The 17077-nt window shown below is 48.3% G+C and overlaps 1 protein-coding gene across 3 annotated transcripts in view; it reads left to right on the top strand.

The window, feature by feature from the left end:
* TRRAP (transformation/transcription domain associated protein) overlaps window positions 1–1908 on the top strand; it is a 1102174-nt gene extending 1100266 nt beyond the window's left edge. For all 3 annotated transcript variants that reach the window (XM_069209830.1, XM_069209829.1, XM_069209828.1), the window contains one exon: window positions 644–1908. In XM_069209830.1, the coding sequence (XP_069065931.1) occupies window positions 644–928 (285 nt within the window). In that variant the 3' untranslated portion in view covers window positions 929–1908. The remainder of the gene's footprint in view (window positions 1–643) is intronic.
* Window positions 1909–17077: the final 15169 nt, after the last annotated feature.

Raw genomic sequence — 17077 nt, forward strand, 5'->3', positions numbered from 1 at the left:
TTGTAACCCAGCCTTGGTTTGCTGTACCTCAGCTTGGCCTTATTTGAAATCCTAAGGCCTAAATCTAGGAGTCTGTTTTGTATTGCATTTTCAGTATTGTTACATACCATTAGAAATCAGGCTCCTGATTTATTTTTTAAGAAATTCAAATTTTAAGACTGAAGGTATTGAGAAAACTGTCTTTGATTTGCCAGCTCTACTATTGCACAGTCACTCAAGAACATTGGTTTACATATTGCAGTGTATTGTGCCCCAATATGCAAAATACCAAATTTTAGTTTCGAAAAAAATATTAACATCTCATTTATAACAAAAAATCATTGATAAGCCCAACCTTGTAACATTGATCCAGAGTAAATTATTTGAATAATACACCTTACCTAAAAGTAAGATTAACTGAATTTATTTTCTAATTGGTATACCAGTTTTTCATGATAAACTTAGATTTTAAATCCCTTATTTTTATTCACAATAATTTACTGACTGTTGCCATAGTGGCTGCATTTAGTTCCTCGCCTGTTACCCAAGGCATACAATTCCAGGACCTCGCAAACGCATTCGTATGCAACCTACTTTATTGAATTACTCCTTAGTCTCATGACTCAACTAGCTTGAACCTCATTACTCAGTTTTCTTCTTGCAGGTTGATGGCATCCTGAAAACGGTGTTACGGGATGAAATTATTGCTTGGCACAAGAAAACCCAAGAGGATACCTCCTCGCCGCTCTCAGCAGCTGGACAACCAGAGAACATGGACAGTCAGCAGCTCGTGTCGTTGGTCCAGAAAGCTGTGACGGCTATCATGACACGCCTCCATAACCTCGCCCAGTTTGAAGGAGGGGAGAGCAAGGTCAACACTTTAGTTGCTGCAGCCAATAGTTTGGATAATTTATGTCGCATGGATCCCGCATGGCACCCTTGGCTGTAACTGGAAATTCATTTTTGTATGTATATTTGTGTTACCCGCTGCTCTGAGGCTGGGAACAATGTATAGTTTGAGATGTAAAGCAGAAGAACTTCTAGAAATTAATGGCTGATTTATGAGCTGCCATTTAGGTCATTCTATGTTTTAATCATGTTTACATCAGCGATTCAGTATGTTTATGTCATGTTGTGTTTGGGTACTGTATACACCGAATTGTATAGATGTATCCAAGCAAGGAAGTTAAATATATATGAGGAGGGTCAGTCATGAAATATGTACAGAATAATTATTTGCTTTCAGTGAATTAGATGTATGTATTTTTAGTGACCGAGAATAAGACATCTGAACCAAGGGGTCCGTTTTATAGTTTTTAAAAAAGTGAGTATTCACTTTTTTTTCACATTGCAAACTTTGTGTACGTTTTTTTCCTTAAGCAAAAATTAAGGTAGTCAGTGACTTGTAAAGCTGTGAAAATTGTATGTTTTGACGAAATTCACTTTCAACTTGTCTTCTCTATAAAGTGCAATGGAATACAGAAAAGGCCACGTTCTTTTTTAACAGAAATCTGCTTTATTTCGCACACAAGGGTTTTTACAAATGTAACCAGATGTTTGAAGCTGGTTTTACAATGTTTCAATATATCTATGTAAAAAAGAATAAGAGGGGATGAAAATCGTCCCTTGTAAGCATTTCCGTATTTGAATGTAACTGGTGAAACGCAAAACCAGTGAGTCATAATATTACTTTTGTGAATATTTTTTAAAGATGACCTTTTGTAACCAGTAGTACGTGAAATTTGTTGTTAAAGTTAAATCTTAAAAAAAGAAAGACAGTTCGTTTTTGTGAAATGTACAGATTTATTTTCGTTTACTTTTTGCATGCTGTCATTTTCTTTAGTTGACATTTTTTATAGCCAGTCTTGGGAACAGTATGCAACCAAGCATTTGTACAGTGACTTTCAAAATAAATATTTTGTAAAAAGACTTTTTCAGCACTTTTGAGTGTTATTCGGTGGCGAATATGAAGGTCCTGCTGTGGCTATAAACTAAGCTTATTCAAAAATTACTTACTAACCTCCTATCCATGACATCAAAAACCATCTTCACTGTGATCTCGTTGCTTCCTCGGTGGCCATCAGTTTACAGGAAGGTATTTTCTCGTTTTCCTTCCTATGCTGTAGCCTTTGATTTCCTGCAAAGAAATGTCCAAGAGGCCTTCTAGGTCTTAGCCTACATGGAATGCAGCTCACGGTTTTGGGTCACTTTAACTTAAGAAATAATGGGCTTCACCGTTAAACTGCATAAAACCTTATCAGCAAACCCAGGCTCTTTCGCAGGGACATAAGTAGAGGTGGCAGATTATTTTGTTACTGATGAGTAGCCACACCCAGTTCCCTCGAGTATCAAGCAGCCTGGTCCTCCCACACCCGGTTCATTTCTAAAAAGTAGTCCTGAACCCCTTTAGCATAGACCCCATTCATTCAATTGTTGATCGTACCTTGGTCCACTCTAATGATGAGCAGCTACTATCACTTCTCATGCATAGATGCAACCACTCGGAAGTTCCCTTCTATCCACTGATCATTGTGGAAAGCAAAGTGATTGCTTTAGAGTGGCAGATCCACACTGCATCATTCATATATTTGTTTTTCCCCCTTTTTCTCCTCTCTAGTTAAGCCAGTCTGTGCTGCTCCGTTCTGATTTTATGCCGTGTACAAAGTGCCACAAGCAGTAACATGTACCACGAGGACATTGAAGCTATAATAAGCTAGAGAATAACTAGTTGAGATGCTAGCTATTATTAAATATTTATGAAAGCAGTTAAGTGATCTGCATTTCTTATTGCGGAAGATGTTATTTCAGTGCAATCTTTGAAGATCTGGAGTGAACTAGAGGCGCTGATGTCCAGCAGTAAGTTGTTCTGGCAGAGTGAGCCTAGAAGGTCAAAGGCTGCCAATCTTAATAAGGACATGGTGTTTTATGTGCAGCCAGAAAGTTATTGGATAAATGGAGGTGAGTAATGTGAAAGGGACAGATTGTTTCTTGATTTGTAAACAAGTAATTTACATAATGCTATTCTTGACACTTAGCCATCCTACTACGATAGGTGTGTGAGCTGATAGACAACTAGCTGCAGATTCCTTATCTTAGAATTCTCCCCCGGCACCAGACTGGATCCCAAAAACATTTTCATCAGTACCTCTGCGTGTGGGTAGAGGGCGTTGTGCAACTCTGTATTGACGCCATCCTCAGGATATGATGCCGGCGGAGTCCATAACAGTCCCTCCCTCGAGGCTCTGACGTGAGTTTCTTCTTTTCCGCATTGCAATTTGGGTCTGGAGAAGCAGTTATCTCTAGCCATTGTTGGCGTTCCCTTTTGGTTGCTTTCATTGTTGGAACAGTGTTTGTCTTCTGGCTTTAAGCCTTGTGGGTCCAGTGCCAGACTTGTCAGTCACGGACCCCCACTTTGTTTGTATGTGGTGGTTAGGCTTCCACCACAATATCAGCGACTGCGACGCCTGTCAACAGTTGAGGCCTAAGGTGTTGCTGGAATGGCGGATGAAGCTCCTAACGGCGCAGGTGTCTGTCTTCACAGTACTCTCGTAGTCATAGTCATTCTTCAACGACTCATCCTAGCGACTGTTCCAGAAGTCACTCACATACTGCTACTACCCCGTCTCCAAATGCGATGTAGCATCATCCTCTGTCGAAGTCACGTCCACCTCTGGCTTCATCGCCCCTGCACGGCTCCTCCTGTTCCTCTGAGGACAAGACTGCGCAGGCACCCCGTGCCTCCACTCTATCCCGGCGCTGGGGTGATTCTAGCCCACTTGCGGGGACTATTACTCGGCCTTGCATTCTGTTTTTTGGGCCTACCCCTCCCTCTGGAGCGCCTTTAGGCCCAAAGAAGGTGGTAGGTGCCCCACTGGATCCTCACTGGCAGCTTCATCCTCAGTGCCCATTGGGCCCCTGGACTCTGGAGTCCGATCGGTGCCGATGCACAGCCTCCTATGGCTTCCACCTTCTTCTCCTGTCTCTTCACTTACAACTCTGATTTTGGCATCCATTTTGACGTTACAGACTTCGGCGGCAGTGGTGCCTGCAGTTTTGCTTGACGCCCCGATTAATGTATCCCCGAAGTCAGGCTGCACCCCTCCAATGTTGAGGTCTCCCCCCCCAGAATTGATCGATGTCCACTCCGATGCCGGGAGCGGCGCTGTTAGTCGGCTATTCTTCAATCTGCACTTCTCTGTTTTGAGGCTTACCCACCAGCTCTTCGGTTGGAGGAACCCAGTTTCCATTCTCAGCCTCCCAATCCCAACACCATTCCGCTTCCCCAATCGGATTGGTTAGTTGACTCAGCTAATGCTAGCAGTGTAGACTCTTCATTGGCTTTCAGTCTCCTATCAACCCCTGGGTTGGCTTCAGAGCCTGGTTCTGCTCTTGCAGACATGTTAAAACATGTGTCGGAAGTGTTACATTTACACCTTCCTATTATGCGGTTGTCCACGGGCCCTTTGCTTGATCTCTTACATCCTGACCAGTCTTCTCTGAAGCCGGTCCTTCCTTATTGTAAGGCTCTTTATGATATTCTTTTGGGAGTTTGGACCCAGCAAATATCTTGTCCCCCTGTGGAATGCTCCATCTCGCATAAACATAGGCCAGCGCTGGAGGGTCTGTTATGCCTCCGGCGGCATCCACCTACTCAGTTTTGTGGTGCAAGTGGTTTGGCTGCATCCAGTTTTACATAGGTTCCTTCTGTCCCACCAGAGTGAGAAGCCAGCCAACTGGACACTTCGGGTAGGTGGATTTTTGACACCTCTAGTTCTGCCTTGCGTTCAACCATTACGTCCTGTGTCCTTGTCCTCTTCATCCACGTTTTGTGGGACACAGTGTACCGCATTTTACCTTCTCTGCCCGATGAGGCTAGGCAAGCTCTAATGCCTTTTGCACAGGATGGTCAGCAGGCTGCCAAGCTCAGTGTCAGATGTGGTATGAATACCACAGATTCTGTTGGAAGGATTGTGGCTTCTTCGGTAGCGCTGCAACAAAGGGCATGGTTGCTTTTTTCCAATTTCTCAGAAGCTGTGCAAGCATCTTTACTTGATATGCCTTTTGATGGCTTCTCCCTTTTTGGCGCTCATGCCGACTTGCCTTATGCGCCTTAGAGATGCTCTTGGTGGGACTCCGTTTTAAGTCCTCTTCATTTTCCCACGCCATCTTCTGGCTTGGTCCCTTGTTCAGGGGCAGTTGCATTTTTCCCCTATTGCAATTTGTTTTCCTACCGCCATCACAGTGATGTGCTTCTTGATTATAATGTGACACCTGGTGTGGTGTTCTTGCTCTTTACAGGTGCTTTTCTTCTTGTGATGTTCTAGCATTTATGGTGGTGCTCCTGCATTGCATGCTTTCTGTTTCTTAATCCCACTGTGGTGGACGGGTTTTCTTAAAAGTTTCTCACCCGGTCTGGTTCTCATACCGCTATAAAGGGTGTTTTCTGTTGTACTGTGCTGACAGTGGGGTCACCAAAGAGATTGTGCTCTCTATGAGGTTTTGCCTCTTATCAGAGTAGTTTCCAGTCCCTGCTCTTTGGAGCACCTGGGGAAGCTTTTGGCCATTCATTTATAATTATCTATTCCCTACTGGGAACTTGCTCAGTGCTGCTTCTGGGAGTAGTATGATAGCTCTTGTATCACTCAGGGTACTACAGTTGTTTTTTGCCAGTGTCCATTTGCATTGCTGTAGTGGGACTTGATTTTCTGCCTCGTTTCCATGGTCTGCTTTCGTTGAGGATGTTGGTACCAATTTGTTCCCAACTACCCCTCTTCTAGCCATTATTTGCTACAAGTGGGGAGCATAATCTGCTGCCTTTATTGGGTGCTATTTTTTCACCTTCGAATTGATTTTATTTATTCGCTTGTCTGGCCTTGTGCCACATTCATCTTCTAATTCTTCTTCCTGTACATTTTTGTCCTACTTCTGACCTTTCAGTCCAGTCCTGGAGGCGGTCCGCTTTTTGCTGCTGTACGTGTGTGTGTCTGTGTATTTGTATACTTACCATATGTGTATGTACGTCTTCCTTTTGGGTACAGAGTTATTGCTCAGTGGAAATACTTAGTGTTTCATGCCTACACAATGGCCAGGACATAGGTTGTCTCCTGCCAATGGCACAACACTTGGCTATTCTTTCCACACTGTTAATATGCCTATAACTTATTTCCACTGCCCTCCTCTTGTAGGTCTAGGTCATCATCCAATTTTCTATGGGTTCCTGTTTTTACGCTCCTTTCAATTAAGGGGTTTCCTTCCCTCCCTGAGATTCTTTCTCCTTCTGTGTGCCTCGGTCATCTTTTTGACCATCATAGTCAGGCATTTTATTTGTAGAATTCCAATCCTAGCAGTTGCTTAATCATTTCTTTGTCAGCTGCAAGAATGTGATCATATTTCTTCCTTACGTCGGATATTTCCTCCTACCTCCATCATATTGTTTTTTTGTTTGGGACTGTTGTCCACACATATGGCCCTTCCTATTTGCCCTTGCAAGCTTCTGCAGGGCCTGGGTTCAGACCCATTTATGAGGGTAGAGGTCTAATATACCTTCTGTTTTAAAATATTTCCTTATTGGGTCCACATCTGGGTCGATTTTTTTTATATGCTAGCTGTCCCTCTGGGATTCTGCCACTTTCACTTCAGTCTTTTCTTCTGCAACTTTTTTGTATTTGCTGCATTGTCTTTTGCTATTGCCTTATCCTTCTGTGGTTGGCATCTACTCCTGTGTCATTTGTCTGCCTTGTGTTGGTCTTTTTCATGTACCGCAATGTTTCTGTTAGTTTCTATCAGCGGGTGGTTTTGCCAACCTCTTTTTACTTTTCGTCCACTTGCAGTGATTTTCCTCCTTCAGTTTCCCTTTTGGAGCCCTTCATGTTCATTCCCTGTTGTTGTTCTCTACCGACAGATTCATTTTCATTGCCATACCATGGCACGGCATGTCATATTTTCTTACACTATTCTGTGAGTGGTCCACTCTCTTTGGTGAAATGAGTGCTTCTTCTCACCTTGTCTCACTTTTGTCTGGTTTAGTACTCATTTAGTTTGACCGGTTGTTTATTGCGAGACTTGGGTAGGATGTGTTCGCAGACCCTCCTCCTGGATTGATATTTCTTTGGTATCTAAAGCTAATGTAAGGAATCTGCGGCCAGTTATCTCTGTCAGGTGAACGAGTTACTTACCTTCGGTAACCCCTTATCTGGTAGAGACATAGTCCCTGCTCTGCAATCTATTTTATCTTCCTCAGCCTTGCTTTCTTGGCATTCTTTTGGCATTCTCTTCACTTTGGTAGCTGTAAATTCCAATTTACATCTATCTCTCTCTTGTCATACGCTGTTCCATTGCCAGTTTCTATGGTGACTCCACGTTGTTGTGTGGATTCTAGTCAAAGGAGAAACTGATGTCAGCGCATCGGGAAGGGAATATATGGACTTTTTCTACATCATTTCTGGAGGATGACATCGATAGGGAGTCACACAACGCCCTCTACCGATGCGCAGAGTTACTGCTGTAAACTTTTTCCCGGATCTAGTCTCGCGCCTGGGGAGAATTCTAAGGTAAGGAATCTGCGGCTAGTCTGTCTGTACCAGATAAGGCGTTACCAAAGGTAAGTAACTTGTTCATTTTGCATTGAGTGTTAATCAGTGGTTTGGCAGAAATTAACAAAATTAAATAGCAAGTTTTGCAACATGAATCTTTTCTGGATTCACATGCTGTGCATTATTCCACCACCTAGTGGTTAGGTCCAGAATTCTCCAACTTTTTGTTTAATTTTGTCCATTTGTTGTTGTTGTTGAGCATCAACAAATCTGCCCATTTGGTGCTTCCTGTGACCTATCTCCTCCTCCGGAAGCTCCCACATTTGGTCACCATCTTCGCCTTCTTTTTTTCTGCCATTGGGTCTGGAAGCCTGGTGAAGGATCTCCAACACAAGGAAGAAAGTTTGGGGAGAAATTAATTGGAAAGATCACTAAAGTTGTTTACCATCACTGACAGACAGGTACTGAAGGAGTATTCTGAGCAAAAGCCAAATTTTCCAAGGGTCTTTCGAGAATGACAGTTCATGGGGCTCCATGAAGACACCATTCCAGCTCTGCGAAAACTGCCACCACAAGTTCCCACAAAAAGACAAGCACCCAGTCTGCAGTGTTTATCTTCCCTTCATCCACAGAACCAAGGACTGCAATGCCTGCTCAGTCTTCACATCAAAGACACTGAGTGTGAGAGAGCGAGAGAGAGGTGAGCCCATCACAGCATGCAGGGCCAACAGACAACACCATCCCTAAGAGACTTGGAACTCTCTAGGGAGGAGGAGAATGTCGCCCTAGATGCAGAGGGAGAGACTCCGGATGTAGAACTTGTAGGAAGCTGGATCTGTATATACTATATCAAAGTGAGATATAGTGTGCACAGAGTCCAGGCGTTCCCCACAAGTTTGACAGAGGCAATAATAGAAAATACTAATGCTCTATTTATGGTAGTGTGGTTGAGCAGTTAGGCTTATCAGAAGGTAGTGTTAAGCATTTGTTGTACGCACACCAGCAATAGAAGAAACATACACTCAATGACTTAACTCCAGACCAATAGGATTTTATATAGAAAAATAGCTTTTGTTAATTTATTTCTAGAACCACAAGATTCAGGTAATTACATAAAATGAAAGGATAGGTAAGTTCAGGACTTTCAAACAAAACGACAATACATACAGTTTTCTTTAAAATGGCAAAAAGCTATTTCACAACTAGACAATGCAATTTTCAACAGTTAGTGGGGGAGGTAAATAAAGTACAGTTTCTGGGGTTTTAAGTAACAAACTTACAGGTTTAGTATCTGGGGCATATGTTGCCCACCGTTGGGGGGTTCAAGATACCCCCCAGTGCCAGCAACACAGGCTGGTTAGGTGCAGAGGTCAAACAAAAGCCAAAATAACATGGGCCCCTATGGAGAAAGGGGGTACTCCGGTTCAGGTCTGGTTGAAGGTGTTGTCAGAGGGCAGACCAGGGGTGTTTAGAGGAGCACTGGGGGGGGGGGGGGGGGGGGGGGGTCAAGTAGGCACCAATCCCACACCCTCAGCGACACAGGGGCAGCCGGTGCAGAGTGCAAACAGGGCGTTGAGTTTCCAATTAAACTATGAGGGGACTCCGAGGGTCACTTAGGCGCTGCAGGCAAGGCACAGGGGGGCTTCTCGGGGAAGCCACCGATTGGATAAGGAGGAGGGCTGCCTGCTGGTCATAGCTGCACCAGTGGTCGGGTTCTCGAGTCTGGAGGCTGCAGGTGCAGTGCTTCTCCAGGCGTCTGATATTTTCGTCCCGGGCAGTCGTGGTCAGGGGGTCTTGGGGATTCCCTCTGCAGGCCTCATCGTGGAGGGGTGGAGAGGTCAACCCAGTGTGGACACTTGGTTGGAATCGCCAGGGGATCCTCTCTGGCTAGTTGGGCCACCTGGACATGGGCCGTGGGCGTCGCGTACAGAGTGGTTTAGGACTCACGCTTCTGGAGTGAGGTGGGAGTCCTTTAGGAGCAGTTTCTTCTTTCTTGTTGGACAGGTCCACTGTCTACAGGAGTTTCTTGGTCCTCTGTGATGCAGGCAGTCCTCTGAATGCTTTTAAGGGGTCGCTGTACGTGCAAAATGCATCCATCTTCTTTTGCAGCTTTTTGAAGCAAGAGAAAGGCTAGTAGGGCTGGGGCCAAGTCAGTTGTTGTCTCCTTCTCTTCTCTGCTGGGTTGTCAGCTCACCAGTCCTTCTTCTTGTGAGGTCGTCAGGAATCTGAAGAGCTGGGTTCAGGGAAGCCCTTGAATACGAAATGTAGGGGAGTTTTAGGGGTCATGGGCAGTAGCCAATGGCTACTGTCCCTGAGGGTGGCTACACCCTCCTTGTGCTCACTCCCTTTGGGGAGGGGAGCACATTCCTATCCCTATTGATCCCTATCCTCCAAACTAAGGTGGAGGATTTTGCAAGAAGGGGGTCACCTCAGCTCTGGACACCTTTGGGGTGATCCTGGCTGAGGTGCTGAATCCTCCTTGTTTTTTCTCATTTTCCCTCCGGACTTGCTGCCAAAAGTGGGGCTGCTTCCAGTGGGACGGGCATCTCCACTAGCTGGAGTGCCCTGGCCCAGTGTAACGTGAGGCCTGAGCCTTTGAGGCTCACTGTCTGGTGTTAAACTTTGTGCAGGGGGGAGGTGTGAAGCACCTCCACCCAGGACAGACTTTCTTTCTGACCACAGAGTGCACAAAGGCACTCCCCCCATGTGGTCAGAAACTCGTCTGAAAGTGGCAGGCTGGCACAGACCTGTCAGTCCTACACTTGCAGTTTGGCTACCATACAGGGAGCATCTCTAAGATGCCCTCTGTGTGCATTTTCAATAAATCCCACACTGGCATCAGTGTGGGTTTATTGTGCTGAGAAGTTTGATACCAAACTTCCCAGTATTCAGTGAAGCCATTATGGTGCTATGGAGTTCGTAATGACAAGCTCCCAGACCATATACTTAGTATGGCTACACTGCACTTACAATATCTGAGAATGTGAATGTCTGAGAATGGACTCAGACACCTATGCACCCATCTGTGGGATAGTGTATCCTGACTTGGGGCTGTACGTCCTGCTAGAGGGGTGACTTACCTATGCCACAGGCAGTGATTTTTGGGCATGGCACCCTGAGAGGGGTGCCATGTCGATTTTCTTTTTCTCCCCACCACACACACAAGCTGCAAGGCAGTGTGCATGTGCTGAGTGAGGGATCCCCAGGGTGGCATAATCCATGCTGCAGCCCTTAGAGACTTTCCCTGGCTAAAGGGCCCTTGGTACCATGGGTACTTTTTACAAGGGATTTAACTGTGTGCCAGGGCTGTGCCTATTATGGGATCAAAGGTACAGTTTTAGGGAAAGATCACACTGGTGCTGGGGCCTCGTTAGCAGGGTCTCAGCACTCTTTCAATCAAAGTTGGCATCAACACTAGGCATAAAGTGTGTTTGGTGGGTGGGGGGAGGTTAAGCATGGCAACAGTGGCATTTTCCTACAGATCTTAAAATTGAAGTCAGGTGACCATAAGATGAAGAGATCAGAGTTTAGAGTCATTGACTTCTTAAAAAAAAAAAAAAAAAAAAAAAAAAAAAAACTGGCAGAGCCTCGGTGTTGAAGATTGGCTAACCTCAGGCACGCCCGAGACAAAGAGCTCCTCAGATCACTTGACGGAGGCGTCGCTGCGCTGCAAGAGAAGATGAGAAATCCAAATTGTTGAAAATTGGTTGAGGTAATTACACTTTGGCGTCAAACAGGCTATGAACAGAAAGCCAAAGCTCAATGACTGATACATCTTTGAAGAATTCTTCAACACGGGGGGGTCATTACAACATTGGCAGTAAAAGCTTACCGCCGTGCAGAAGACCGCCAACACACCACCGCGGCCGCGGAAATCCGCCACAGCCATTATGACCCACAGCTCGGAATCCGCCAAAATTGAGACACCCACACAAGTCTGCACACCAAAGGTCAGTGATAAACTGGCGAAAACAAAACCTCCACTGTCACGCCAACAGGAATACGCCCACACTATCATGACCCACGAATCCAGGCGGCAGTCTTTAAACCACGGTATTCCATGGGCGGTACACACTGCCACGTTCAAAATACACGCACTCTTACAAAACACTACCACATTGGACAAATCGAAATACACACACCTGATACACATACACACACCACTCCCACACACCCAATACAATATAAAACACACACCCACATCACCCACAAACCCCTACGACCAAAATCCCGAAAGAAGGCCAGAGAGAGAGACTACAATCTACAAACAAGCATCCACAGGCAAACAACACCATCACCCACATAACATCCACGCACCCCACACAACACACCACTAAATATCACCCCACACATCACAACACACACCACCCCACACATCACACACACCACCCCATGGCACGGCAGAGACACCCCAGGTTCTCTGAGGAGGAGCTCAGGGTCATGGTGAAGGAAATTATCCGGGTAGAGCCACAGCTATTCGGATCACAGGTGCAGCACACCTCCATAGCTAGGAAGATGAAGCTATGCCGCAGAATAGTGGACAGGGTCAACGCAGTGGGACAGCACCCAAGAAATAGGGATGACCTCAGGAAGAGGTGGAACGACCTACGGGGGAAGCTGCGTTCTGTGGTATCCAGACACCACCTTGCGGTACAGAGGACTGGCGGCGGACCCCCACCTCCTCCCCACAAATACCAACTTGGGAGGAGCAAGTATTGGCGATTCTGCATCCTGAGGGCCTCACAGGAGTAGCTGGAGGAATGGACTCTGGTAAGTCAAACGTTAACTACTATATCCCCCACCCTACCTGCATGCCATCACATACCCCAACCCTCGCCCTCACCCCCATCACTCCTACTCCTCACAAATGTCCCAATATCACAAACCACACATCCCAACACCAAGCCCTGCATGCAACACCAAAGCATGGACACCCATCACTAAAGAATGTCCACTGCACATTACCATACACTCCCCCTAAACCATTATCACACAAGGTCCCACACAGGAATGCAAGGACTGGGGTACAGGGTCACCCACCCATTGCACACCATGGCACATATAGATGCAATAATCATGCTTTGACACCCCTGCAAGACCCCTACCCAACGTCACCGCACAGGAGGATCCAGACATGTCCACACCACCAACAGAAGAGGCCCACAGTGATGACAGCAGCTCTGTCTAACTGGATCTAGATGACCAGCCGGGCCCATCTGGGACCTTGGGACAGTCTGTTCCCCTCACACTGGCAATGGCCACCACAGAGCTTGCCCCCTCTGGAAACACCAGCACCCACCCAGCGGGCCCATACCTTTGTCCCCAGGACACGTCAATCAGCAGTGTGTCCACCACTACAGGGAACCCAGGCTAACCCACCACCCCAACAACAACAAAAGGGACCTGGGGGTAGTGGGCACACCGTTCAGGGGACAGGGCCCAGGGAAACAGGGGAACTGGGAGGGCTGCTGTGCGACAGGGGGAGGACAGGCCCAGGGATCCCACTCTCCACGAGGCCCTCTCCAACATCATGGGAGCGTACCATCATTCCCATGAGACGATCGCAACGTTACAGGCCAAGTTTCAGGAGACCCAGTGGCTGCAGGAGGAACAGTATTTGGGCTTTAGGGAGGAACTCAGATCCATCAATTCCACCCTGGGCACCATCGTAGGGGTGCTGAAGGAAGTCCTCAACACCAGGAGGGACACTGTGGCACAACAAGGGGCCCCTGACACTAGCCTGGACGATGAACTTCCCACCACCTCCGCCGGGGCTGGTGGACAGGAGGCACCGCCACAGGACCACGACACCAGCACTCCACCCCCAGCTGATGGAGAACCACCCCGCAAACGGTCCCTGAGATCCAGGGCAAAGACAGAGAGCTATGCCAAGACCCCCTCCAGGAAAGGAGACCGCCCTGAATGTCATCCTTTTGTCCCACCTTGTCACCCTGTCCATCCTCAAACTGCCCCAGCTCCACTTCCAATGCCCATTTGGGCAATGCACCTGTGAGACTAATAGACTGCACTCTTCCATGGACATTCCTCCAGCATTACCCCTCACCATGTTACAGCACCCTCCAATATTGAGCACTTAAATAAACACCCTTTAAGCACAAAACAATCTGGAGTCTGTCTGTGATTTCAAAATAGTGTATTAGCAATTACAGTGACAAAATGCTCTTTCAAATGTAATGTCAACATACCTATGTCTAGTCCATGAGGAAACAGAGCAGATGTCACACAGAGGGACCCACATCTGTGAAATCGTAAGGGAAAGTGACAACTCAGTGACCATACACTGGGTGAAAAGGACAGACAGTAGAGAGGTAGTAGTGTTAAAGTACATGTAGTAGGCATGTTTGTCTTCTTACCTGTGTCTCACTGGAAATATTACAGGATCACAGAGTTCCTGTTGTCGATGTCCTCTTCTTCTGCTTCCTCGTCTTCACTGTCCACAGGCTCCACAGCTGCCACAACACCTCCATCTGGACCATCCTCCTGCAGAAAAGGCACCTGTCGTCGCAAAGCTATGTTGTGAAGCATACAGCAGGCCACGTTTATCTGGCACACCTTCTTTGGTGATTAGAATAGGGAACCACCTGTCATATGGAGGCACCGGAACCTGGCCTTCAGGAGGCCGAAGGTCCACTCTATAATCCTCCTAGTTCGCCCATGGGCCTCATTGTAGCGTTCCTCTGCCCTTGTCCTGGGATTCCTCACTGGGGTCGATAGCCATGACAGGTTGGGGTAACCAGAGTCACCTGAAAATGGTGAGGTACAACGGTAAGACACACACTAACTCTTAGGGATATCCCCAGACAACTATTCCCACTGACTTGCTTCCAGGTGCTCACCTAATAGCCACACACAGTGCCTCTGGAGTTGACCCATCACATAAAGGATGCTGCTATTCCGCAGGATGTAAGCGTCATGCACTGAGCCAGGGAATTTGGCATTAACATGGGAGATGTACTGGTCGGCCAAACACACCATCTGCACATTCATTGAATGATAACTCTTCCGGTTTCTGTACACCTGTTCACTCCTGCGTGGGGGGACCAGGGCCACATGGGTCCCATCAATGGCACCTATGATGTTGGGGATATGTCCCAGGGCATAGAAGTCACCTTTCACTGTAGGCAAATCCTCCACCTGAGGGAAAACGATGTAGCTCCGTATGTGTTTCAGCAGGGCAGACAACACTCTGGACAACACGTTGGAAAACATAGGCTGGGACATCTCTGATGCTATGACCACTGTAGTTTGAAATGGAGCACTGACAGCACTTGAGGGGGGATTCCTGTGGGATGGCGGGTAGATTACATCACGTCTGGCTCCAACTGTGCACACAGTTCCAGGACTGTGGCACGATCAAGCTTGTAGTTGATGATCACATGTCTTTCCTCCATTGTCGACAGGTCCACCAGCGGTCTGTACACCAGAGGATGTCGCCATCTCCTCACATGTCCCAGCGGACGGTGCCTATGAAGGACAACAGCGAACACAGAGTCAACCAACTCAGAGGTACGTAAACACAGCTTACTCAGAAAACCATTTATAATCCGAATATTGTCTGTATGAGTGTTGAGGCAAGGCCTAGGTATGTGTGACGCAGTTAAAATAAAGCCATGTGGGCCCTTGAAATGGCGGCTGCCTGACCTGTAAAGTGGGACAATGGGATGTGAGGTAACTGCACTGGCGTTGTACACTGTCGCGATAGGCGGTCGAAGACCACGGCGCAATTCTGCATTGGTTAACATTGGACCCTATGGGTCCCAGGAGCCAATGACGATGTATTCCGGCGGTGATGGTACGCACCGCCGCTGAGGTGACAGCCATTTTCTATCTGTTGAATCACTCGATACCTGATCTTCGACAGGAGAGGACCTACACTGCAAGTGCTGCTGTGACCTCAGTCTGGAAAAGACAATGGCTTGTGCGTCTGGGGAAAGGGCCCCTGCCTTCAGCACGAAGGAGTTGGAGAAACTTGTGGATGGGGTCCTCCCCCAGTACACGCTACTCTACGGTCCTCCAGACAAACAGGTAAGTACATTGGGAGCATGCTGTATGGGGAATGCCTGTGTGGAGTGGTGCGGATGAAAGATAGGGGTGGGGAGAATGATGCGTGCATGAAACGACGAAGAGGGCATGTGCCACATGGCAGGGATAGGAATGCAGGCCAATGACTGTGACGGTGCAGTTGGTAATAACTTATCTTTTTCCACTGTACAATTCATGTGGGTCAGCGCCCACCAAAAAAAGGATATTTGGCGTGCCATCACCAAGGACGTCCGGACTCTGGGGGTCTATCACAGACGGAGCACCCACTGCCGGAAGAGATGGGAGGACATTCGCCGCTGGAACAGGAAGATGGCGGAGGCCCATCTGGGGATGGCCTCCCAACGTGGAAGGGGTGTCCGTCGCACCATGACCCCCCTGATGTTCAGGATCCTGGTGGTGGCGTACCCGGAGTTGGATGGCGCTTGAGGGCATCACAGTAGCAACAAGGGGGTGAGTACACACACATTCTGCTGATTCAGCGCTCAGTGGAGGTGTCTGGGTGGGGGAGGTGGGCTGTGTGTTTCCCTAGGCCATGATGAGTGTGGTAGTTAAGTCCCCCTTTTTCAGGCAGACCCTGTGGCACCCCACCCCACCTGGGTACAGTGCCAACTACACCTAGCAGGCTCCTGTGACATCCATGTGTGCAGATATCAGCCATAGCCTCATAGGCCATGTCCCAGGGATTGTATAGTGGACCCCAAGTGCGCGGCGTAGTGCAGGGGGCTTCTGTGTCTGTCATGTCCACCAACGGTAGCGGTAATGCATGCACTGAACATGTCTGTCTTTTGTCTCCCCCCCCCCCCCCCCCCACTCCCCCCTTTTTGTGGTCTCCCTGTACATGTGGGCATTAGTATCATCAGGCGGAGGAGCAGTGGCACCGGAGCAGGAGTGAGCTGCATCCCACATGGCCCTGGAGGGTGAGACAACGGAGTCTGAGGCCATCAGTGGGACGGAGGGCGAGGTGAGCTCCGCGGCAGGGACAGGAGGCAACCACCAGCACCAGCCCCGCTGGCCCAGACAGGACTGCCAGCACCAGCCCCGCTGGCCCAGACAGGACCGCCAGCACCAGCCCCCGCTGGCCCAGACAGGACCGCCAGCACCAGCCCCCGCTGGCCCAGACAGGACCGCCAGCACCAGCCCCCGCTGGCCCAGACAGGACCGCCAGCACCAGCCCCGCTGGCCCAGACAGGACCGCCAGCACCAGCCCCCGCTGGCCCAGATAGGACCGCCAGCACCAGCCCCACAGGCCCTGACAGGACCGCCAGCACCACCCCCACTGGCCCAGACAGAACCGCCAGCAGCTGAGCCGCTGCCAAGGACACAGCCGCCAAAAACACTGCTGCCAAGGACACCGCCGCAACAAGCACCGCTGAACAGGACACCGCTGCCACAAGCACAGCTGCCATGGACAGCTGCCGCCACCAGCACCACTGAACAGGACACCTGCCGCCACAAGGACACCTGTCGCCACCAGCACCGCTGAACAGGGAACCGCCACCACA

Source organism: Pleurodeles waltl, chromosome 10 (genome assembly GCF_031143425.1).
Source record: "Pleurodeles waltl isolate 20211129_DDA chromosome 10, aPleWal1.hap1.20221129, whole genome shotgun sequence".
Classification (NCBI taxonomy): domain Eukaryota; kingdom Metazoa; phylum Chordata; class Amphibia; order Caudata; family Salamandridae; genus Pleurodeles; species Pleurodeles waltl.